Genomic DNA, 26732 nt, shown 5'->3' with positions numbered 1-26732 from the left:
CAATTCGTCCCCTATCCCCTTCAAACACCTCAATTTTGGTCATGGTTATGGTGGTTTAATGGCGACGGAAGGGGGTGGTGGAGGGTTGCGAACGGCGCGGTGGCCGGTGCGCCTGGGGTCTGGTTTCTGAGGGTATGGCGACGCGTCTGGGCCGGTGATAGGGACGGGGAGGTGGTCGGGGTTCCGGTGAAGCTAGGGTCAGGTTGAATTTTTAGTTTTTGTTTTTTTTTTTTTTTTTTTTGAGAAGAAAATAAAAATAGTTAATGTTAATTGCTAATTATTATCTTAAAACAAAATTATAATTAAATCTAATTTTTTATTACCAATCACGTGTTGACACGTGTATATCAAACATAATTAAAAAAAATTTACCTACTCAACCGGTTACAAGTCACTTGGGATCATTTTGAGCGGATTAAATATAAAGGTCGGATTATTTTAAAAAATCCCAAAGGTGGGATTATTTTTCATGGACGCCCCAAAGGTGGTGTTATTCCCAGCAATTTTTCCAATCGAAAAAGAAAATGTACATAAGAAAGAGAACAATCAAAGAAATAATATAATATCTTTTCTTTTGGGGCTTGCCCCTCTTCTTAACCAAAAAAAAAATTAAATAAAAATTAAAAAAACAACAACCAAAAAAAAAGAAAGAATATAATATAGGTGTTACAATCTGTACTATATATTAAAAGGCATTTCAAATCAAGTTCATATGCCACGTGACACTTTTCAAGGCATTTCAAATCAAGTGTACAAGCCACGTGACACTCTTCCAACTTTTTTTTATTGGCTATTATTTCAAATTATTACACATTAATTAAAAAATTTAGAATCATTATTTATATAAAGATTCGAACTCTTGATGATCTCAAGATTAATTAATAAGAACATAACCATTAAACTATGTCTTAAAATGTTTTATTTTATACTATATATATATATCAAAAAATAAATTATAAAACAGGTTTTAATATGTAACTATAATACCATTCACAATTGTTGTAATATATTTAATAACCATGGGCATCGCCTCGGGATTAAAATTTAGCTAGGTATTGAAACATGCAAAGGACCATAGCTAAACATTAGATTAATTAGGTAGTGGTCATGATATCATTCATGTTGTTCTTTACACCTTATTAGTGATCTCTACATGTTAGCTGAAAATTAACTAACTTGAAATTTCATTTATTCCTTAAAGGCTTGTTGTGCTTTAGCCACCTTCAAGTATTTTGTACAGAAAATTATTTTAAACTTATAGCTTCATCAAGAATTATTGTTAGCTTGGAAATTTTAAAATGTATTTATAATGATGCATTGGTATGAACTAGAGGTGGGCCGTGCCGTGCCCGTGGTATGAACTAGTAGCTTAGAAACTAACAAGGACCTTACCATCCGGGGCACCAAGAGTCATCTTCGAAAGATGGACAAAGCTGATTATGATCAGGCGTCTGCTAGCTCCACCTTCCCTGGGATTCTGATCACTAAGAAGGACAGGGGCAGCGTTCGCCGTCCGCAAGACGATCCGGTCGTCATTGGATGTAAGGTCGCCAATCAGCTGGTTGGGCGGATCCTTATTGACACCGGCAGCTCATCGGACATTATCAGCCTCAAGTGCTTTCAGAAGCTGAAATACAAGCCCAGCATCATGCACCAGGTAACCCATCCCCTGGTTGGCTTTGGAGGGGGGATGGTGTACCTAGTCGATCGGATTGATCTTCCCATCCGGCTAAGAGAAAAAGTAGAAGGACGACCTCTGGTCGTCAAATTCTTGGTAGTTGAGGAGCTGACCGCCTATAACATCATTATGGGCCGTCCAACTCTCAACGTGCCCAAGGCAATAATCATTCCTTCCCTCATGCTGTTCAAGTATGAGAAGGATGACGGTTTTGTTGGCTCCCTTAATGTTATCTCTCAGTCGTCAAGTCCACTATGGCCTTATACGGCTAAGGACAGGAGCCTATAGACCTTGACATTGTCAAGGACGTCAACCCAGCCCCACCAGCAGCCGGAAAGAAAAGAAAAGCTGATCAGTTGGTGGAGGGGAAGAAAGAGAAAAAATAGCAATCACTGACCGGTGAACAGGCAGATGAGCTCCGTCCCCAGCCGGCTGGTGAACATATTGATATACCTCTAGATGATAGCCATCCAGAGTGTACTCTTAAGGTGGGGATGGCTGCTTATGCTAAGTTGGGTGTAGACTTGCACCTTCTGCTGAAAGAATTCAAAGACATTTTTGTCCACAAACTCGATGTGGATCCAAAAAAGAAGCCCATCCGGCAAAAGAAAAGGAATCACGGTGAGGAAAGAAGTCAGGCGGCAGCTGCCGAAGTAAAAACGTTGTTGGACGCTGGGTTCATTTGGCCATGGAACTTTCCCGACTAGGTGGAAAATGTTGTGCTCGTAAAAAAGCCGAATGGTACCTGGCTTATGTATGTTGATTACACAGACCTCAAAACATGTCCAAAAGACAGTTATCCGCTTCCGAAGATCAACAGTCTAGTCGACTCTACAGCCGGTCATGCCTTGATGAGTTTTATGGATGCCTATTCCGGCTTCCATCAGATACCCCTATGGAAAAAAGATCAAGAGAAGACGGCCTTTGTCACTGATCAGGGGTTATTTTGCTATACTATGATGTCGTTTGGCTTGAAGAATGCGCTTGCTACTTTCCAACAGATGATTATTATATTCTTCATTAATCAAATTAGGAGGAATGTAGAGGCGTACATCGATGATATGATAATCAAATCCAAGCAGTAGACGAATCACCTTGCTGATCTCCCAGAAAACTTCACTACACTCAAGCGGCATAAGGTCATGTTCAATCCTAAGAAATGCGTCTTTGGTGTTGAGTCTGGGAAGTTTCTTGGATTCCTGATTGATTAAAGGGGGATAAGGGCTAGCCCCAAGAAGATACAGAAGGTAATTGACATAAAGTCACCTCGCACTGTTAAGGAAGTACAGAGACTAACTGGTTGCCTGGCGGCATTGGGAAGGTTCCTCAGCCTGTCAAGTAACAACTGCCTTTACTTCTTCCAAGCAATCAGGAAGAAAACTAGATTTGAATGGGGGGATGACGTTGAGGTGGCCTTTTAGAAATTGAGAGAACACTTGCACTCTTTGCCAAGGCCTATTAGCCCCTTGCCCAAAGAGACGTTGTACGTTACCTAACCGTCTCAGACCATGCCCTCGGTGCTCTTCTCCTCGTTGCGAAATACGGCATCCAGCTCTCGGTCCATTTCATTAGCTATGTACTCAGAAACGCTGAACTCCGGTACCCCAAGGTTGAAAAATTTGTCCTTGCTCTATATATGGTATTCAAGAAGCTAAAACAATACTTCTTGGCACATCCGGTGGTGATCTACACCGATCGACCCCTCAAGCGGCCAATGTCTACCTTGGAGTCATCCAGCAGAAGCTATTGAAATGCAAAGTCTTGAGATCACTTACGAACCAAGAAAGACAGTGAAAGATCAGGTGTTTGCCGACTTCATTATTTAAATGACACGGCCGGTTCCACCGGGCAATCTTGATCAGGTTTGGAAAGTGTATGTAGACAGGGGCTCAACAAAGAACGGCTGTAGTGAAAAAATTATTTATGAGTCTCCTGAGGGAGACAAGTTTGAATATGCACTACGGTTCAAGTTTCAGGCCTCAAATAATGAGTCAGAATACGAAGCCCTGCTAGCCGGAATCCGCATGTGTAAGGCAGCAGGGACAACAAAAATTCTTCTCTAATTTTTAGTTGGTCGTAAGCCAGTACCAGGGGCAGTATGAAGCTACCCATCCGGCAATGATCAAATACCTTTAGGCACTCGAAGAAGAGGCTGGGACACTTAAAGAATTTCGTCTGAGTCAAGTGCCCAGATCTGACAACAACCTGGCGGATGCCCTGTCTAAGTTGGCATCTTTTGCCTGCTGTGATACACCTCGTTCAGTCTTTATGGAAGTTCTTGAAAAAGAAGCATATATGAAGAGCCCATTGGAATCCTAGACCAAAGATTTAACTGGATGGATGGCATCCGGGCTTATTTGACAGACGGCACACTCCTTGATTCACCACAGGAGGCAGCCGTCATGAAGAAACGAGCTGCAAAATTCGAGATGAGAAGCGTAGAGCTCTTCAAAGTAGGTTTTTTAAAACCTCTTCTGAAGTGTGTTACCCCAAAAAAGGGGAAAGAAGTTCTCGAAGAATTTCATGCGGGATATTACGCCTCTCACATAGGCGGCAAGTCCTTAGCTGTTAGAGCCAGGCGGCAGGGTTACTTTTGGCCCACTCTAGAGTCAGACGCTAAAGAGATGGTGAAAAAATGTGACAAGTGTCAGAAATTTGGCAAGCTCATTCATTGTCCGGCTACTGACCTAACGGCAATCCACAACCTAATCCCGTTTGCTAAATAGGGTAGGGACATCTTAGGTCCCTACACGCCTGCACCAGGCAGAACACGTTATATTCTGGTGGCTGTGTATTACTTCACCATGTGGGTGGAGGCAGAGGCGATCAAGAACATCAAGAAAAAGGATGTGATCTCTTTCATTTGGAAAAACATCATCACCCGATTCGAGGTACTTATGTCTATGGTGTTTGACAACAGCCCTCAGTTTGAGACGCCTCAGCTCAAGACTTGGTTGGGAGATCAAGGGATCTCAAACTATTTTGTATCAGTCGGCCGACCCCAAGCAAACAACCAAGTTAAAGCCTTTAACAAACTCATCTCAGACGGTATAAAAAAGAGAATAGAAAGAGCCGGTGGTTCTCGGGCAGAAGAATTAGTTCATGTCCTATGGGTCATCCGGACAACTGCAAAAGGGGCAACCGGTGAAACTCCATTTGTCATGGTATACGGTGCTGAAACCGTCTTGCCCATCAAACATTACGAGCCGATTCTTCGAGTGATGTTTTACGATGAAGAGGAAAACTAGGAGGCCATGCTGCTAGCATTGGACTCACTCCGCCCTGGAACGCAAGGGAAATGCTGCCTAGCGTCATGAGATATACCGTATGAGAATGACAAGAGCCTACAACAAAAAAGTGCACAAGCGCCCTTTGAAAGTTGGCGACTTTGTGCTACGAAAATTGGAGGCAACCAGTAGGGCCAATAGGCTTGGAAAGCTAAATCCTAATTGGGAAGACCCCTATTATATCTATGATGAAGTTAGGGATGACACCTACCGCCTAAAAACTCCGGACGGCAGACGCCTGCCTAGAACTTGGAATGTAGATAATTTAAAAAAGTACTGCTTCTGAGAGTTGTAAATTTTTTGTAAACAAGAAGTCTATCAATGAAAAGTTGCTTTTGCTTTAATACTTTTACTGTTTTAGTTATTTGTTTTTATGCCGTCTGGGCAATGCACGGACGGACCATTCACATTTACTTAAATAAGCTATGCTTGAAACTTAGCAGTAAATAAACTAAGCACAAAAAGGCGTAGTGGCTACACAACTGGTCTTAAACTAAGACATGAGGCCATTGGCCGGATGGTTACTTATTTTATAAAATCACCTGTTCCGATATGAAACATGGCGTCTGGCGACACCCCTCCGGATGCAATTGTCGCAAAGAATAAGCCACTGATTGCTCTACGTACGCAGGCAGACGACAAAGATTGAACGGCCTAATTGGTCAACTCAAAGCCGTCTAACCAAAATAATCTAGAGAACGACCAAGTATGTGAGAAACTGGATGTCTTAGCACATCAACCGGCTATCGACCGAAGTTCCTACTTCGATTATGTATTCCAAAATTGCACTGGTTTCCGTAATGGGGCAAATGAGCTTTTTGTAATGGCTATGTAACCACCTAGACGGTTATTTACCGCCTGGGTAAGAGGCTGGAACGCCTGTTTCAATGGCCGGCTGTGGACTCGGTTTGGGGCAATGACCATTGTGATTGATTGGCTTACATACATCTCATACTCCTCATATTATCAAACGTTTCCAAGCTAATTAATCAATCTAGGATGAAACCAACCACACAGCCGCCCAGGGGCAAGAACAGCCGGATCACTATTTGCCGCATGCTTTTCATAAGTTATGCAAAATATCAATTATATATAGGCAAAATTCAAAATTCAAAATTCAAACTCAAATGTAATATGTGCAAAACCGACTAAGTCGAAATACATCATAAATTAAAAATCGGCACAAAGGCCGAATAATATTGTTGATCGGATACACATCCGGTGAAAAGAGAAGAGAAAAAATTGTTGACCCGACTCCATAGTCGGTAAAACTACAATATTACTCGGCATACAAGCCGGAAAAGAAGAAAGATGGCATACTACCGCAGAAGAAAAAGTAGATAACTCAAAGCTGTTAGGATGGCTGCTCCGGCTGGTCCAGACCGGCAGGGAGGGATCCTTCATTTGTCTCAGCAGTATGAGCTTGATCATCCAGGAGCTGGTTGGTTTGCTCCGCTAAATTTCCTGCCGGCTCCTCCTCATCATCTAGACTTCATAACCCTGCTCAGCTGCCTAGGCCTTGAATCGAGGCGAAGCTGCCTCTTGCAGCATTTAGGCATCATACACCGTAGTGGCGTAATCATACCTAAGTTTGTAGACTTCGAAGTCTACGTCTGGGTAAAGGAGACCCCAGGCTATCTTTAGGCGGGCTCATTGTCCCGCTCATTTTCCTCAACCAGCCGGCGTTGCTCCTTAGAGATTTCATCTCGGTGCTGGTTCCCCAGATTGACCACCTCTACCCCCAACCGGGTGACGTCTGCCCGGAGCTTTGTGTTCTCCTGATCAGATCCCTCCAATGCCTTGGGATCAAATTGAGCATTTTTCAGTTGCAGCTTAAGGTCATTGGCCCGGTTGTTGGCGTCATCATTAGCAGCCGTCAGGTTCCGGATCAGCTCCTCCTATTTCAACACTACTGCTTTAATCTTTATTTCAAACATATAGTTAGCATATTCAGTAGAGTTGAGATTTTGAGTGGTCCTCTTTTTGGCATCATTTATCTCTTCTTGCTTCCTCCTAAAGGGGCCCCACAACCCATCCATTATCAGCAATACCTAAAAGGGGGTCAGCCGGAAAGTTTAGTACATAACAAAATGAAAGAAAAAAACATGAAAGTCCTTACCTCCGCTAGCTGGCCCATTATCCGGTCGAAGTCCACCACCTGCAGATCAGGCATGGAGTTCTTCTCTGACCGGGTAAGGGTCCTCACCATCCGTTTGGCAAACGCCAGCAAAGCAAGTGCCTCGGAGGTAAAATCTGCACCATAAGAAGTACTTAGTGATAAGGTTGCAGCATAGTTGACATTCATTCATTGACGGCTGCTAACTGAACCTCCAGTGGGGTCGACCATAGTCTTGACTCGCATGAATTCAAACGGCTAAGGAAGTTCAATACGAGGCTTACCTTGAGTCTGGGGCTGTAGAGTCTCCCCCTCCCCAGCTGTTGCATCACCGCTTGCAACATTGAGTGGCTCGCCACTCTTCGTTGCCTTAGAGGATCCGGCGCTTTCTTCGCAGAGCGCTACGAGCTTTCACACAGATCCCTCAATACCGAAGGAGATTTGCCCCCGGTCATAGGAGGATCCGGGTTGGCAGATAAAGTTGTTTGGGAAGTATTCTTCCTTGCAGACTTAGCAGCAGGAGTTTTATACAACTCCTCACCCGGCCTCTTGATAAGTTTTGAGATGGGACGGGGAATGGTTTTGCCAGCACCCTGCAAAGGAAAAATCAAAAAGGTTACAACCGGAAAAACACTTGGGAAAAATAGAAAATAAAGAAAACAAGTCAAGTGGTCTTACCCCGCTCTTCTTGGCCTCCTTAGCCTCGACGGCTGCCTTCTTAGCCAGCAGCTGCTCTTTGCGTAGTTGCGCGACAAACTTAGCCAGTTTTTTCTCAAGGTCCCCCATATTCAGCGCTTCGAGCAAACAAAAGTGGGTCTACCCTTGGGGAACATCGTGCTAAACCCATAGGTGGACAGGAATCTTTCATCCTAGAAAAAATCCGGATGGAGGATCTAGTTTTTTGGCACAATTATCTGAGTCCCATCTCCCAAGGGCTCAGTTGTGGTCTCGAAGAGTCTCCATTATTTGCTCGTGAGCTCTAGAAGATATACGAGGGAGGGTACATTTCCTGCCCAGGATAGCCGGCTATTATTGTACTGGCGCAGGGTCTGGTTGTGTCTTAGAAAGGGGGAGGAGATCAAGTAAAACCTCTCCTTCCACCCGGTCCATTTGGACACTTTGTCTAGGGTCATCAACTATTGGGGGAGGGTGGTTAAAGTATACCACGCCCCATGACCGCCTAGGGCCTTGCTCATGTAATGCATATGAGCAGAAGCGGCAAAGCTGGGCTATATATTCACAAACTCACAGGCGGCAAAGTTGGGCTCTATATTCACAAACTCGCAGGTGGCGATATAGCTCAGAATATTCACCCATGAGTTTGGGGTGAGCTGCCAGAAGCCCAAGTCATACCCCTTAAATATTTTTCTAATCCCCCTAAGAAGAGGGAAGTAGAGGGCGGCTTCAATTACCGCCTCGTAGCAGACGAAGGGATGTCCCTCTTTGAAAGCTTTAAAGTCGCTTTTTAGTAAGGCTATATCACCCAGAAGCATCCCTTTCTTCGTTGGGTAAGGGAAAGTCGATGTTTTAGCCGGCTGCTGGTAGTCAGCCGCGAAATTGTCTTGATCAGAGCCAGACGCCTCTGCCCCTAATCTCTCGGCGGCCTCTTCACCGCCTAACTCATCTTCCAACCTATTAGAGAAGGCGGCATCCTCGCCGCCTGCCTCCCTTACACTTGTTTTACCCGGGAAGTGGGGGCACCATCCGAGGAATCGTCTTGCTTATCGGGAACCTCATAGTCCTAATCACGAATAACCTCATCTGCAGGCACTTTGCTAGCGCGCCGCCTTCTGGGATTAAAAGCCGTCTGTTTCACCCTTGTCATGGTGTCCTGCACAGACACAGAGAGGGAGGAATTCGGAGATGAGAAAAGCAGTTTCGACTGTCTAGAATAGGCACTCCTGGTTCTAGATTCAGCCGTACCAGGAGACCGGTTGAATATCCTAGGCAGTACCATGTGTGTGGATGGAGAGTACATTTTTATTTTAAAAAAATATGTATACATACGGTAAAAAAATGTATACAGACGGAAACGAAAGGAAAAGCTGAAAAAGGGTACACGCGGTTACCTTACTTTAGTTCTGAAATTTAACTTCTTACAGAAGGTCATTGGGTGTTGTCAATAATACACACAAAAATCTTGAAGATCTGATGCAGGCGGGATGCAGGCGGGATCAGAGTATCTCTCTCTAATAATCTCTCTTTCTCTCTCTAAAAAATCCCAAGTTATGAAAATAGTGAGAGAAGGGAGGGGGGTAAAACTCTATTTTTAAAGGGGTGAAACGGGAGCATCCCCGTCACACCTTAGAATTTTACTATCCGTTTTTACTGTTCACCTCTCACGGGGAAACACGTGTCACAGGCGCCACGCGGCCCGCCTCGTCAACCCTTTGAGGGGCAAATGTTTAGGGTAAAAATACCATAAATATGTGGACCAATGAGAGAGGCCCACGTGTTAAGCTTTGGCAGGTCACCATAGGCCACTCACTAGCTGACATGTGGCAACCTTAGATATCAACCAAAATTGTGGCCTTTAAAGGCCCAATTCTCAAGAAATCCACAATTTGCGGCGCAACCCACCAAACCTAGGTCAGAATGACCTAAGGAGGGACACTTTTTCCAATGACTCTATAAATAGGGAGATATTCCCACATTTTGGGGACACATTCAATCATTTACTACACCCATATTCTCTCTCATCAAAGAACACCTGATCTCAGAATTCGAGAAGATCCCACCTAAATTTCCGCACCTTTTTCTCTTATTCAAGTTCTAACTTGATATTCGGAGGTGGAGCTCGAACCACCCGGAGTCTCCGTTGTTTTTTCAGGTACAACTCGAGCCGGACCAGTTTTCGAGTTGTAACTCTCCCGAGGGAAAAAAACACCAAAACAACTTGGGATGTATTTTATACCATTAAGTTTTAATGATATTATTTGACAGCCTGATAAGACATTTGAAACTTTTTTTTAAATACCAATGAAATTATATTTTGTACCACTGAGAGTGTATTTTGTATCCCTGAATCTACAATGGCAAAATTTAATTAAATTTTGCATAAATTGACCAACTTGCCCCTATAAGACACTTATAAATCTCTGTCAATCCTCCGTTTGGAACACCTCGTTTGCTTCAAATTACGTATGTTTAGGTGTATGTATTTTAAAGTAAATCACTAAAGTGCCTTATATTTGCCTCTGGTGCACCACTTAGATAAATATCTTTAAATGCGCTTTACTTACTAGGAAAAAAAAAAAAAAAAAAAGGTGCTCTACCCTAATTTCATAGCACTTGAATGTCGTTTTTATACAGTGGATATGAATCTTCAATAATTGTAGAAGTTGTCTAAATTTTTGATAAATTATTTAGATGTGCCATTGTCAGCCTATTTTTGTTCTATATAATACAAATTGTAATCTTCCAACCATTATGGTACTTTTTGCAATTCCACACTAGGAAATCGACAATAAATTGTATCTATGAACAGGAATCGCTAAAAGCATTGTGGTATGCTGCCTTTCCAAATGATCGTCTTACCGGTTTGGTTTCAGAACAATGGAAAGATATGGGTTGGCAAGGCTCAAATCCATCAACAGATTTTAGGTACATTTAAGTTGTAATAAGTGGTTTTCTAGTCCATAAAGCACCATTCATTAAACAAGAGGTTAAGTTCTTAAGGGTTCGTTTGGTATCTTTTTTTTCTTTTTTTTTTTTTTAATTTTTTTTATAGTATATTATATATGTCACATAATGAATCAAAAATTATTTAGACTTATTAAAATCATGATATTTATGAAACTTGACAACAAAAAAGTGTAACACCTTTTGTTTGGTTTATAGTTTTCAAAAAAACAGAAAACTGAAAACAAAAAATGATGTCAAATTCTAAAGTTTACTTAACATAGATGATGTTTCCATTGTGTGTTATATTTTTTAAATTGCGTGTTATATGGAATTATGAGGGTTCAGTAGGAATCAAACCATGTTTCAACACTAGCAATCTAATTAGTAGATGATACATATTCAGATTTCTCTTTTATTTAGTGTCACTTCACTATAAAGAGAGTATTCTCGAGTTCCATCGAAAAAAAAGTATTCTCATTTATTTGTCATTATTATTTTTGGAGATGTTCATAAACCTAATCCCTATCGTTGATTTTATGTGGCTTTGATGTTAAATGTTTAGATAAATGAAAAAATTTACTTATCTATTGTAAACAAGTATAGATCTTTTATGAGAATAATAATGTACTAAGTAGAACTTACGATATCATCATGTCTGCTTCATCTATGTCATATACGTAGGAATAATTTTTTGACACTAAGCTAATGTTAGCTATTTTTTCCAATAGGAATATTAAAACTATCAAAAGAAGTTTATGAACTGTATTGTTTTTCGGTACTAAAGTTTTCTCAAACGTTTATGTTTTAATTTCAACATTGTAACCTCTTTTAAAACTTTTTTGAATTTAATTTTTGATTCTCTTTTAAAACTCCCCTAATTTTTCTTAAATACTCTGTCGTTTACCCACTTCACTCACCTTTTTTCAAATTCTTAAAAATGATGACTTTGTTATGTCCTTTTCTTACATCGTACAATTCCTTATGACGATTCATGTTAGCTAACCCCAAATCATTTTGAGACTAAGGCTTGTTGTTGCATCGAAAGAAATTTACGAAATTCATTGATCTTGTTCATTTGCCTATTATGCATCAAACATTAAACTCTAAGTGCTAATAATTATCAATACAGGGGTTGTGGCTTCATATCACTGGAGAATTTGCTCTTTTTTGCTCGAACATATCCAGTAAATTCTCTCTCTACTCCACTAGTCTTATACGAAGCACGAAGTATATAGTTATTATAATATGGTTATTCGTTAGTTTCCTTTCTTAGCAACTTGATTATGATTTTCGCAAACTTCATTCACTTACAAATGCAGGTCTCTTTTCACAAGCTATTGCACAAGCAAGATGGCGAAAGAGCAATGTGGGAATATCCCTTTGCTGTGGCTGGGATTAACGTGACATATATGCTTATTCAGATGTTGGATCTATTCTCAGGTTTGCGTGTGAGCTTTGATACCTTTTCTTTTATGCTAGCTTTCTACATCCTTCGTTTACTCTTAGTTGCATCACTTTCTTAAAACGCAAGATTCAAATTAGTTGCATCAATTTCCTTCTTATATTAAGTAAATAAACTCTCTATTCTCTCTCCTATCACATTATGTGTCAATGTTTTTATTTTCTAATCTCTATCTCTCTCATCTCCAAAATTTGTATAGGAGTAAAAAAAAAAAAAAAAAAAAAAAAAAAAAGCAACGAAGTAATTAAGATGTTTTACCCTTGGAAATACATTACTTCCTCTTTAGCTAAAATACAATCATTGTTGTTTTTATCAAAGACTTTTTGTGAAAAACTACCTTATATAAGTCAGACTTTTGTGAAAAAACCATCTTATTAAATAAATATTGTACGAAACTACTTTTTAAAAAACAGTTGTTGTAAGAAACTACCTTCTAAAACAATTATTAATGTTGTAAAAAGCTACCGTTTGCCGACTTATTGCAGTAAATAAGTGACGTTTAATAACTCATTTTCAACCATTTTTTTTTCTCCTTTTTCCACCCAAATTCTCTATTGCCCCCTTATAACCCAAAATTTCTCCTCTTTCATTGTTATATTAAGCACATGGTAGCAATTTGCAACATTTAGTTTTTTTTAAGGTAGTTTTTTACAACAATCTTTTTATAAGGTCGTTTTTCAGAAAATTTTAATGTATATAAGGTAATTATTTACAAAAAGTCCTTTTATCAATTACTTTTTTAGTAATTTAATGCATGCTCTTAGTCCAATGAACAAGTTATATATATATTGCTTTATATAAATAAATAATACTCCCTCTGTACCCTTTTGATAGTCCCTTATGGACATTTTTCACGGGAATTAATAAACACATAAATGAATAGTTAAAGTACATTGAAAAAGTAAATTGACACTGGGTATGCATAAAATTAGTAGAGAGAGAAAGTAATAAAAGTACATGGGAAAACAAAATTTACATGGGAAAGTTAAATTTGCACATATATTGTTGCAAATTGGAGGGAATTTTGGTAAAAAATTAATATTAATAGCTGTTGGAAAAATTAAATGTGGTGAACATTTTGGGACTAAAACTTGTCCATAAGGGACTATCAAAAGGGGACAGAGGTAGTATTCAGAATTAAACGAACCTATCATCTCAAGCAACCAAAACCTCCCTTTAAGAATTATATCTCTACAAGTTTGGAGCAGGGGGCAACGTCAGATGGTTGTTTTCCATGTCTGCCTTTCAATAAGCGCAAGTGGTCTTGTGTGCGTTCTCCTGTTAAGGTTTTTACTTCTGATAATTTTGCTGAGGGTTTGGTGACCCCCCGGATTGGGTCACCCGGTGCAAGATGAAGGTTATGGCATGGAACTCTAGGGGTTTGGGTCAAGCGGACTACCCTAAAGTTCCTTACATTGCTTCTTTAGTTCGCTCTAATTATGTGGATATTGTGTTCTTAGCTGAAATGTAGCAAATAAATTGGCTTCCTTGTCTTGTTCCGAACTGTAGGTGTGGATTCGGTAGGCCTTAGTGGAGGCCTATTTCTGTTTTGGTTTTCTCCTATTCTGGTTGAGCCTCTTTTAGTTTCTCCACATGTAATATTGTGTACAATAGTGGAGAATCAGGTAATAAAACATGTTTTGTTTGTGTATGGTGCGCCGCAAGTTGCGGATCGGTTCACAGTTTGGGGTGACATTTATGATATTATTGCTTTGTATCCGAATGTCTTATTAATTGGAGATTTTAATCAGGCGGACTCTGTATCCGATAAGGTGGGGGGTAACCCGGATATATAAGGTCGTTATGATTTCATCCAATGGAGATTGGACATGGGTTTGATTGATATACCGTTTTTCAGGGCCCGCTTTCACTTGGACTAATGGGAGAACAATGGCCGACCCTACTTTCGAGAGACTGGATAAGGCATATGCTACATCACTTTGGTTACATGACAGACCTGCAACTTCGGTTTAGCACCAACCAATTTTGTTTTCTGACCATGCTGCAATTGTTCTTTGCGACTCTTTGCCTGCTGGTAGATGTAAAAGGCCTTACAGGATCGAGAATTGGTGTCTTCATGCTTAAGAGGTTGCAGACATGGTCCACTCTATTTTTATGACATACATTCTGGGATCTCATATGTTCTCTTTGTCTAAGAAACTTTGTTTTTTGCGATACCGCTTACTAGCTTGGTGTGTTTCTCAAAAGAAGTTGTGGGGTATTGATTGGAAAGCGTTAGTGGCTGAGGTTTCTTAAGCTGCGGCTGTTTTGGATTCTCGTTACAGTCGGTGTCTTTTTAATTCCTTGAGGATGGAGAAAATTGCCGAGGCTACTTTTCTCTTCTGGAAACAAAAAGCTAAAGTGAAGTGGGATGCATTTGGGGATGAACACACCCGGCTACTTTTTTCTGCTGTTCAAGCTAGAAAGCGGCGTAACACCATAATTGACCTTCAGGATAATGCTGTTGATTGGGTAACGGATGATGGGAGTATTCGTACCTTAGCTTTGGAGTTTTTCAAATCTCTGTATAAGGGGACTTTAGAGTTTCCTTCCGAGATACGATCCTCGGTTTCTCAGTTTCCTTGGGAATCTCTTCACTTGCCTTCGTTATCTGAAATTCAGCGTCAGACGTTGCTGGCTCCTTTTTCTGACGAGGACATAAAACATGCTTCAGTATTGGAGATGAGAAATCTCCAGGTTGGACGGGTTTCCTTCGCCTTTTTTTTAAAACTCATTGGGATAGGGTGAGTGATCAGGTCAGAAAGGTTGTTCAGTTTTTCTTTGCTCATGGGTATTTTCTTAAAGATTGGAAATGTTCCTTTTTGGTTTTACTCCCGAAAATTGAGCATCTTGAACTCATTTCTCAATTTCGCCCTATTGTCTTTGTAATGTTGTTTACAAATGCATTGCGAAGTGTTTGTCTCATTGGTTGCGAGGAGTGCTTCCGAGCTTAATTTCTGAGTTCCAAAATGCTTTTATTCCTGGTCGACTTATTTCTGACAATTGTTTGATGGTTCATGAGTTGATATCATTCATGAATGCTTCCAAAGCCAGAAAACGCTTTTATGCTACTTTGAAACTGGATATGAACAAGGCTTATGACAGGGTGGCCTGGGATTTTTTAGCTCGTGCTCTTCAAGTGTTTGGTTTCCGTCCTTATTGGATTCAATTGATTATGCAGTGTCTCTCGACAGTCTCGTACCAAGTCTTAGTTAACGGTGCTCCGACTGAGAGTTTCAGGCGTCGTTGTGGATTACGTGAAGGGGATCCTCTTTCACCTTATCTGTTTGTCCTTTGCATAAAAGTTCTTTCTGCTATGTTGCGCAAGGCAGAATCTAAGGGTCTCTTTCAGGGAGTTAAAGTTGCACGAGGAGCTCCGACCATCTTTCAGTTATTTTTTGCCGATGATTCCTTGCTGTTTTTTCAGGTGTCGCCCTCTGCTTGTGATCAGGTGATGCATGTGCTTTATGATTTCTGTAATATTTCCGGTCAAATGCTTATTATGCAGAAATCTTTTGTTAAATTTAGTCCTAATACGCCGGAGGATTATCACGACCATCTTTCGAACTGTTTGAGATTGCGATCTGAATCCCGACTTGGTTCTTATTTGGGAATCCCGGTGGATCTTGGGCGAAGTAAGTGCTCGAAATTTAATTTTCTTTTAGATAAGGTGGTTAAACGACTTGAGGGTTTTGTGTCTTTGCATCTCTCTTCCACGGCAAAATTGATTGTAATTAATTCTGTGTTAGTAGCTTCGTTTAATCGCATTCTATCGATTTTTAAAATTCTTGAGACTATTTGCTCCAAGATGGATAACATGTTAGCTAGGTTTTGGTGGAAATCTTCTCAGTCAAGCCGAGGAATGGCTATCAAGTCTTCCGCTTTGCTGCATCCCCCAAAGGGCTTGGGAGGTTTGGGAATTCGTAATGTTGCTCCTTTCAACTCTGCTTTGCTAGCTAAGCAAAGTTGGCGCCTTATTCAGTCCCCTCAGTTGCTAGTTTAATTTCTCGTCTATTGTTTGCCAAATATCCTTCTTTGAGGTATAGGGTGGCTGCTCTGGTGTCTCGTCCCTCTTGGGGTTGTAGGGGTCTGCTTTCAGGTTTTTCGGTGCAATCTAGAGGATTCTGGAGGATTCTTGGGTTCCAAGTGCTCCGGTCCATTTTAAGGATCAGCCACGGAGGCGGCCACGCCGTCTCTTGTTTCTTCTCTATTTGATTCGCGTGAGATGCTTCGGTTGTTCATAGCCTTTTTGATCCTCATTCTGCATTGAGAATTCTGTCGTTGGATCGTCTAGAGTGGCTACTGGATGATTTTGTTTATTGGAAGTTTACTAGGGACGGTGTTTTTTCTACAAAATCGGCTTATGCCCTTCAATGCTAGTCTGGCATTTCTATGGGCTCAGGGTGTCAACTGTCTCCTTCCTGGTGGTGGAAATTTTGGAGGTTAACTATTTTGCCCCGTTGGAAATTATTTGGTTGGAAATTGCTGCAGGACGCTCTTCCGTTGTCCGCCATCCTTTCTTCTCTAGGTTGTCCTATTGATCCACTTTGTAGTTTTTGCCATGCTGAGTTGGAGGTGGCGGCACACACTTTCAAAGACTGTCCGTCTGTTCGTCCGTTGTGGGAGTCAGGGGTGTTGGGAGTTCCTTGGGTGTTTTCACAATCTTCAACTTTTGGGGTTTGGTTGGCTGATTCTATTTCTCGTTACTCTTCGTCTGGTTCTGAAAATAAGGTTATGGCTCTATTTGCTATTCTCTGGGCTATTTGGCTTTCTAGGAACCAGCTGAGGTTCAAGAAAGCAGTCTGGTCGCTTGGTACAATTGAGAGCATGGCTAAGGATTGGTATTATCGGTGTGTTCAGGCTCAGGAGTTGAAGAATTCTTCGGTTCATTCTTGTTCGGCTGATGTCACGGGTTTGTCGGCAGTACCGTGGTTTTGCTTGCAGGGCTTACCTAATATTTCCCCAATAGTTTGCCTGATTGTGGATGGGGCTTGGGATAGTTCTTCTTATCGAGTAGGGGCGGCAGGGTTATCCGGGACCTTTGCTCGTCTGAGGTCCTGGGTGGTGGGAGTTGGGCTTCTATGGCGAGTTCTGCTTTACAATCTGAGTTACAAGCCTGTTTATGGGGGGTTCAGTTTGCATTGCGTAAGGGTTTCTTGAAGATCCGGATTCATACGGATTGTGCTGCTGTCCTTTCATTTCTCTCGTCTCGAGGGTCTTTAGATATTTTGGTTTGGTGGCTCATTCAAGACTTGCGAGACCCCGTTCGTTCCCTGTTGGTGTGTCAAATTCGGAAAGTTCCTCGAACTTGGGTTTTTGCCGGCTCACTGGTTAGTTGGGTGTGCTCGTCGTAGGCAGTTGTTGTTTTTTCAGTATTAGTTTTTATTTCCTAGATCTTTTGTCCAAAAAAAAAAATTAATAATAATAATACTAATATTCAAACTCTTATTTCATCATTTCATTAAATAAGATTTTATATATTTAACATGTGCATATGTAATTATGTTGGTCCTAAATCATGTGTCATTGTGATATGTTTGATGCATGTACTCATTGCAGATAAACCAAGATGCATTTCAGGACTGAATTTTGTTAAGATGCTTGGAGGTGAGTTTTTTTTCCGACTGCCAAACTAGTTAATTAGATAGGTATATTAATTAATGCCAAATTTGGGTGAAATTCATATAACTTATTTGAACGGGTCATACTTGTATTTTTTTTAACGCGTATAGAACCCGTGCGATGCACGGCTTACAAATTTTATTATTTATATTCATTTCACAAAATTTTAAGTTAAACGATTTAATGAGTAATAATGAATTTACTTACATGATGTCTAATCATGCATTTTTAACCTCTTAAAATAGTGATATACTATTTCAAAGACAACTTTTTTATTTTTAAATAGAATGTAAAGTTTTTAAATATGATTCAACTCAATCAATGAACTGATAATCAATCCCTACATTAAGTCATTTTTTTTTTCTCATTTCTACTTGAGTCACTGGCGACCTCATTTTAAAAATGATTAAACTTTGTCCACTAACTCAATAAATACAACGCTTTTTTTGTGACTATTGGCACGACTGACACACGTCAAAACACGGGTAACCCCAGACTGACTGAGATTCTACCCGATGGAATAACCCTTGACCAAGTAACCCCTAATCGACCAAGTAATCTCGGCCGCACGGTGTAGCCAGTCACATATGAAACTTTGAACTCAATATATGCTTGGAAAAATAATTTCTATTATAAAACAACATGACCATTGTATTAATATTGTATTTCGTATATTACAATGTCATATCTTTTTTCTCTATGGCCTCTAAAACACTTGAAATTTAACATGTAACTTCTAAACATAAGAATTTTTTTTATATCCACACATAGCATGAATATAGTCACATCTTTTTATAGACATTTGATATGTTTATCGCAATTTCTTGTATGCGGCATGCTGTATCGTGCGACAGGGGTTACTCGAGTTACTAAGTCAAGGGTTACTCGAGTTGTCGGGGTTACTCAAGTTACTCGATCAAGGGTTACTTGAGTTACTCCTGACGAGTAACGAGTAAATGCTTAAGTAACCCCTGTCCGAGTAACGCCTCAAGTAATGCATGACTGAACCTCTCGAGTGATCCCTCAAGTAACCAATGAGTAACCCCTCAAGTAACCCTTCGAGTAACCCCCGACTCCATAAATAGCCCTTGACCGAATTACTCGAGTATAGAGTATGTGACCCTTGACCGAACTCCTTAAATAATCCTGACCTAGTAACTCGAGTAACCCCTGGCCTGACGGAGTAACTCGAGTAACTCATGACCGAGTAACCCTTGACCGAGTAACCCCTCAAGTAACCCTAGAACCGAGTGAACCCCTCGAGTAACCCCTATCTGAACCCTTCAAGTAGTAATCCCTAACCGAGTAACTTAAGTAACCCTTGATTGAATAACTCGGGTAATTAACCTCTAACAAAATAACTCGGGTAACCCCTGCTACACGGTGTATCTTGCTGCACCAAAAAGTTGTATTTTTACTATGTATGTAAATATTACTTCTCATTTTTTCTTTCACTCGTGGAGGATAAAAAATATGACATTATCTTGTCTCATAATCTACTAAATTTATCACATGATGAATGAACATCATCACCATACACATATTGCATCTACCACATCAAAAAATTTACACTTCTAAAAATCTGAAAAGCCACTGCTTAGTATAAATTTTTTGTTTCAAATTTGTAACCTTTAATTTACCCTTAATTTTTTTGATTAATTGTCTTTTTTTTAAATTATTATTATTATTATTATTAAGTACACGACACCAAGTCAAACTAGAATTTCACTAAAAATACAGGAATTTCAAATTGAAATTATCAAGATAGACAAAAGTATAAAAGGGTAATAGAAAAAAGTACCCTAAGAATAGAAGAAAAGCTCTCAGCTTGTTCAATTGCAGGAAATGAGAAATTTCACAGGAAAAGACTACAAGGAACATTCAAACTCTTGACATAGAGCATCCATGTATAATTTAGCCAAGCGACACACAATGATATATTTTAAACAATAAATGCTTCAAATGGGCTGCAATGAACTGATTTCAAACAAATAACAAACATCTGAATATCTGATAGTTGAGCATTAAAATACATACAAGTAGTATTTTTTTTTTGAGGGAATTAAACTACATTAAAATACATAGTATAAACTGCGTTATTGCGCATAAAATTTAGAATTAAAATACATTTATAAACTACAGTCGACCTAACAACTCAAATCACAATCAATCAAAGTCAACCGAACCAAATCTTTCACATCCAAAACTAATTTACCATCAACAACACTAAATCAAGCAGAATATCATGGAATCAACTCCAACTCTCAACAGATTAGAATTTCAAAACCATATATAATATCAATGAAAAACAATCAGAACAATAAACTAAAAAAATTGAATGTAGGAAAAAAAATTCCTAAAGATCTGTCGAATTGAAGGAATTCTAAACAACCTAATTCCAGAAAAAAGCCAAAAAATACGGGGGCACCCCAGTTTCTCTTCTTGAGAAACAAGAAGTGTTTCTCTAATTGCAGTTTTGAAATTTTTGTGCTTTGGTAATTGTAAACTAATACTATTTCTTGCTGATTGTAAAAACCACTCAACTTGCTTATGTGGACCCTAGTATACGGTGTTAACTTCTTTAAAAAATTGCCGTCAGATCTCATTCCTCAATATCCATCCAAGCACTGTAATTTGAAGGGACGATCCAGTAACGAAGTCGGAGGATTCCGTCGGAAAACTTGAACGAAAGTGAAGTTTAGTTCGTATCACTATATGTAGTTGTCTCCAGATCTCGTATCCCTCAACTTGCTGATATGGAGCCCTTCTTCAACCTCCTTAGCCTTTTACCCACCTCGCAGTGTCCCGCCTTCCCCCGAATGATCGGTGCGGCGGTTAGGCATCCTTAGACGAAAGAGTGGTCTTTCAGGATTGGTCGTTGTTAGATTATGTAAATAATCTTTTTTAATTATATTGCATATATTTAGTGTATATCTTTTCTAGTTTAGCATTAGCTTAACCTAGAAGCCTAATCTTGTATATATACTAATCTATGATGAATGAGAAGCCTACGGCAAATATTCACACATTCTATCATGGTATCACGAGCTTAGGTTACAAACCCTAACTCTCTTCTTCCGCTAATTTTTTTCTTTGATCTTCTTCCTCTTTCTTTCTTTCCTGTTCATTTCGGCTATCTCATCCTCCATCACTACTAGAAATAAGCCCATTTCCGACGGAAATATTCCGTCGAAAACACCTTGAAATCCGTCGGAAAAGGTGTTTCCGACGGAATTCCGTCGGAAACGGTTGTCGGAAAACCGTTCGTAGGAAAACTGACCTTTTCCGACGAAATTTCCGTCGGAAACACTATTCCGACGGAAATTACGACGGAATTTCCCGTCGTGAGACAGGTTCTGGCACAGGAAAAGTCCGTTGGAAATTTCCGACGGAATTTTGAATTCGGTCGGAAATTTCCCACGGAAATTCCGTCGTAAAACATTTTCAAGAAATTAAAAAAAAATACACCGTGCCACCACCGGCACGGCGTATCACCACCTCCAACCACCCAAAACACCCTTGCCAACCCCAACCACACCCACTTCCTAACCCTAACCTATCCACAGCACCACCCCCACCCATACCCAGAACCACATCACCACCACCACAACCACCCTAACCTATCCACAGCACCACCACCACCTTACCCTCACCCTAACCGAACACCCACACCAGCCCCCACACCACCGACACCAACACCAGCCCCTTCCCACCTTCAAACACCACCACCGACACCCACACCAGCCCCCACACCACCAACACCAACACCAGGCCCTATCCCTCCTTCAAACACCACCACCGACACCACCACACTCACACCAGCCCCTACCCACCTTCAAACCACCACCACCACACCAAAAATGAACCCCAAAACACGAAAATTGAGACAATAAAATCGAAAATCAACCCAAAAATACGAAAATTGAGACAATAAAATCGAAAAATACCACATAAACAAGAAAACCTACCTTTATTACCACCGAAGCTTTGAATTTCACTCGAATTTTGTTTATTACGGTCAAATTCGACCATGAAACCTTTAGATCTAAGGATTTCAAGCTCGAATTTGACCATGACAACCATCAATTACACCGTGACAACCATAAATTACCCAGATCTAATTAGCAATGGTTAGTGTTTTGCGGCGAAAAGAAGAGGAGAGAGTAGTAGTACGGTAAGGAGAACGAAGAGGAGAGAGAAGGAGAAAGACAGAGAAGAAGAAGGAGAACGACAGAGAAGCTGTTTTGCCCCGTTCATGACTTTCTCATGTCGGTGTTGCGTACCACAAGAGGGTACATTCTACCGGACTCGGCCTCTTGACTTGTGGCAACATCTGTATACAGTGAGGAAGAAGGAGATGAAAGAGCAGAAGAAAGAAGAGGAGATGAAAGAGGAGAGGATGACAGAGAACGAAGAGAGAAGGAGAGGAAAGAGGAGAGAGAAGGGGAAAGGGGGAAAAACAGAGGGAGAAGGGGAAAGAGGCGAAAGTGAAGTATGAGTTTTTAGGGTTTTCAAGGTTTTAATTTTTTTTTTAAATAATATTCCGTCGGAAATCCGTCGGAAATTTCCGACAGACTTATTATCCGTCGGAAAAGGTCAATTCCGACGGAAAAATCCGTCGGAAAGTATAAAATTTCCGACGACATTGTTGAATTCGTCGGAAAAATCCGACGGAATAAAAATCCGTCGGAAAATTTGACTTTTCCAACGGAATAATGTGTCCGTCGGAACAAGTCCGTCGCTATTTGGCTGTTTTCTTGTAGTGCATGGCTGATTAGAAAATTCATCCAGCCACTCTTGTCAACAACATCAAGACTTGGATTCCCGTTGTTCTTGATTACAAGGGCTTTCAATACAACACTTGGTCTACTTTATTCCAACTTCATTGCCGCACGAATTTAGTAATCGACCACATCATACCGAAGGTTGTAAACGAGAAGGAAAAGGCTCCTGAAACTTCTGATTTAAAACTCTGGCAACAACTTGATAACATTGTTCGTCAATGGATTTATAATACTATCTCCAATGACCTTCTCAATACCATAATCGATCCCGATGACAAGGCTATCGATGCTTGGAACCGTTTGAAGAATTTTTTCCTCAACAACAAGTCTGCTAGAGCGCTCCATCTTGATGCGCAATTCACCAACACCAAACTCGATCAATTCGAGGGTGTTAAATCCTATTGTTCTCATCTCAAATCGTTGGCTGACAGTTTGAGGAATGTAGGCGACCCTGTCTCAGACAATCGGATGGCGCTTCAGTTATTGAAAGGGCTCTCGGAGGATTATAAGCCCTTTCGGACTTCTGTCCGGCACCTAGACCCTTTGCCTTCCTTTGACACTTTGAGGTCCATGCTTAAACTTGAAGAACAAGGCAACGCTGCTGATGTTGCTTTCGAATCTCAAGAGGAGGCGCATATTTCTCAATCACCATCCACGAATTCCAAACATGGGGAAACACAAGCACAAAATTCTGGTAATTTTTGAGGTGATAACAAGCGTAATGGTGGTCGCAAGAATAATAAAGGTAAAGGGGGTGGCGGAAAAGGCAAGTCTGCCGCCGGACACGGTGGCCGGAACAACCAGCAGCAGCACCAGGGCGGTGCGTCACAGCAGCAGCAGGGCCAGGGCTGGATGTTTCCACCTCACCCTCAATATTGGGGCTACTGGAATCAGCCTCCCTGGCAAACTCCTCCATGCCCGTATCCAAGTCAGGGCCCAGGCCTAATGGCTTGGTCTCCAAGGCCGAATCAGCAGCAGCCCACGTCTCAGGGTGTTCTTGGACCACGACCAGGTCAAGCTTACTTTGTGACGGGTCCCCCTTCTTCTTCGGTTTACACTCCGACCAATATTGATCAAGCTATGCACACGATGTCGTTGATGGATCCTAACTACTATATGGATACTGGTGCTACCTCTCACATGACCAATTCTCAAGGTAATCTATCGTCATATTTTCCTTTGCAAAATTGTAGTCAAAATGCAATTATTGTTGGTGATGGTAGCACAGTTCCAATTACAGGTTATGGTCACAAAAGCTTCAACCAAAACACACTTAAACTCAAAAATGTCCTTCATGTCCCAAAACTTGTCAAAAATCTCATTTCCGTTAGAAAATTCACTTCTGATAATAATGTGTCTATTGAGTTTGATCCTTTTGGGTTTTCTGTGAAGGACTTGCAGACGGGGAGCAAAATAGTGAGGTGTAATAGTCAAGGCGATCTCTATCCTTTCTTCACTGATCGTCGAGTCATCCATTCTTCCATTCCGTCGGCTTTTGCAGTTATCTCTCCTAGTGTGTGGCATTCCCGCTTAGGTCATCCGGGAAATGCAATTCTTAGTGCTTTGCGTAGTAATAAACTCATAGATTGTAATAAGGCTCAAAAACATGTTTGTCATTCTTGTCCTTTGGGAAAATTAATAAAAACGCCTTTTTATGATTCTTTATCTCATACTACCATGCCTTTTGATATACTGCACAGTGATTTATGGACTTCTCCAATTCTTAGCTCACTTGGTCACAAATACTATGTTCTTTTTCTTGATAATTACACGAATTTCTTATGGACTTTTCCCATCTCGTCCATGTCTCAAGTCTACAATCTCTTTATTCGTGTTAGAACATATATTCAGACTCAATTTGAAAAAGAAATTAAAGCATTTCAATGTGACAATGGACGAGAATTTGACAATGATCCATTTAAAAAATTTTGTCACGATCATGGAATGACTTTTAGATTTTCTTGTCCATATTCCTCTCCTCAAAATGGTAAAGCAGAGAGAAAAATAAAAACAATTAATAACATTGTTCGCACTCTTCTTTGTCATGCCTCTATGCCACCATCTTTTTGGCATCATGCTTTAAAAATGGCCACATATCTCCATAACATCTTACCTACGAAGCTTCTTGATTACAAGTCTCCTACTTAAATTCTATATCAAAAACACCCCGATTATTCCCATCTTAGAGTATTCGGTTGCTTATGTTATCCTCTAATTTCCTCTACTAAAATTCACAACTACAACCTCGTTCTAGTCCTTGTGTCTTGCTTGGTTATCCAAGCAATCATAGAGGTTATAAGTGTTTTGATATTTCGAGTAGGAAAATAATCATAGCCAAACATGTATGGTTCGATTAAACCGAGTTTCCATTTTCTAAAATTCATTCCCCTCAACGTCATACCTATGATTTTCTTGGGGAACATTTGGGTGTTCCTGACAACCCCATCCTTCCATATTATCTTGCCTCGGGTTTGGACAGCACTTCCATCCAACCCACTCCTTCTATTCCCCACTCGCCTCCTGCCGCACCCACACAGCACACTCCGCAACCCACCTGCGGCTCTTCTTCCTCTCCCGTAGGTAGGTTGCGGACCTCCCTGCCTACCCCTATGCAGCGTGCTGCTACTTCACCCACATGGGATCCAGCGGGTGCTGGAGTGGGGAGGGTACAGCATGCTGCCGAGACTGCTCAGCCCGCAGGTTTCCCAGCAGGCGCTGGGTCGGGTACTGCCGAGCAGCTCACTCAGCACACTCCCCCTCCTCACGAGCCGGGCGAGGTTGTGCAGGGGAGGCACTCTCCATTCTCTTCTTCTTCTCATACGGCTGCCTCTCCTCACGAGTTGCAGCTACATCATTCCCCTCCCACTAATGTTCCCGCACCATCACACATACCCACGCACTCCATGGCAACTCGTAGCAAACATGGCATTGTCAAACCCAATCCCAAATACCAAGATCAAACACATCATACTACTACCTCCATATCACCCATTCCAAAGAACCCGGTTACCGCTCTTCGTGACCATAATTGGAAAATTTCTATGCAGGAAGAATATGATGCTCTTGTTGAAAATGGTACTTGGAAATTGGTTCCGCGACCACCGAATGTGAATATAATTCGGTCATTGTGGATTTTTCGGCATAAGACTAAGTCTGATGGGTCTTTTGAGAGACATAAGGCTTGCCTTGTTGGTGATGGTAAAACTCAAAGGGAAGGCATTGATTGTGATGAGACTTTTAGTCCGGTTGTTAAACCGGCTACTATTCGGGTGGTTCTTAGCATCGCTTTGGCTAAGTCTTGGCATATTCATCAATTAGATGTGAAGAATGCATTCTTACATGGTAAATTGAATGAAACGGTTTATATGTATCAGCCTATGGGATTCAGAGATCCTAATAAACCTGATCATGTTTGTTTATTGGATAAGTCACTATATGGTCTGAAACAGGCACCCCGTGCGTGGTACAAACGTTTTGCAGATTTTGCGGCTACTATTGGTTTTGCGAATAGCAAATCTGATACATCATTGTTCATTTATCGCCATGGTAATGATACTGCTTATCTCCTTCTTTATGTTAATGATATTGTGCTTACTGCCTCATCGGACTCTCTCTGACGACATATTATTTCTAGGCTCAGCTCTGAATTTGCAATGAAGGATTTGGGTCCTCTGAGTTATTTTTTGGGTATTGCTGTTACTAGAGGTAAAAATGGTTTATTTTTATCTCAAAAGAAGTATGCACAGGAAATTTTGGAAAAAGCAGGAATGGCAAATTGCAAGCCTTCGCCTACTTCTGTTGACACCAAAGGCAAACTAAGCACTCAGGAGGGTGCTCTTTATGACGATCCTACTTCTTATCGGCGCCTTTGTGGTGCTTTGCAGTACTTGACATTCACTCGACCAGATATTTCTACGATATCTTAGAGGTACGACAGATTTTGGTTTACAACTGCATAAATCTCCTTTGTCTTTTCTTGTGTCATACACGGATGCAGATTGGGGCGGGTGTCCGGACACTCGTCGTTCTACATCAGGGTATTGTGTGTACCTTGGTGATAATCTGATTTCTTGGTCTTCCAAACGCCAACCCACTTTGTCTAAGTCTAGTTGTGAAGCAGAATACAGAGGGGTTGCGAATGTGGTTTCTGAATCCTGCT

General features: G+C 40.8%; 1 protein-coding gene across 1 annotated transcript in view; it reads left to right on the top strand.

Moving 5' to 3' along the window:
• LOC145620518 (uncharacterized) overlaps positions 1-26732 on the top strand; it is a 42656-nt gene that overhangs the window by 7752 nt on the left and 8172 nt on the right. The window contains exons 3-6 of the mRNA XM_081675204.1: positions 10569-10684; positions 11835-11889; positions 12025-12145; positions 17727-17774. Of these exons, the coding sequence (XP_081531330.1) occupies positions 10569-10684; positions 11835-11889; positions 12025-12145; positions 17727-17774 (340 nt within the window). The remainder of the gene's footprint in view (positions 1-10568; positions 10685-11834; positions 11890-12024; positions 12146-17726; positions 17775-26732) is intronic.

Source organism: Chenopodium album, chromosome 27 (assembly GCF_948465745.1).
Source record: "Chenopodium album chromosome 27, dcCheAlbu1.1, whole genome shotgun sequence".
Taxonomy (NCBI): Eukaryota; Viridiplantae; Streptophyta; class Magnoliopsida; order Caryophyllales; family Amaranthaceae; genus Chenopodium; species Chenopodium album.
Note: the sequence above shows the minus strand (reverse complement) of the source record. Positions and strands in the feature narration are given on the sequence as shown.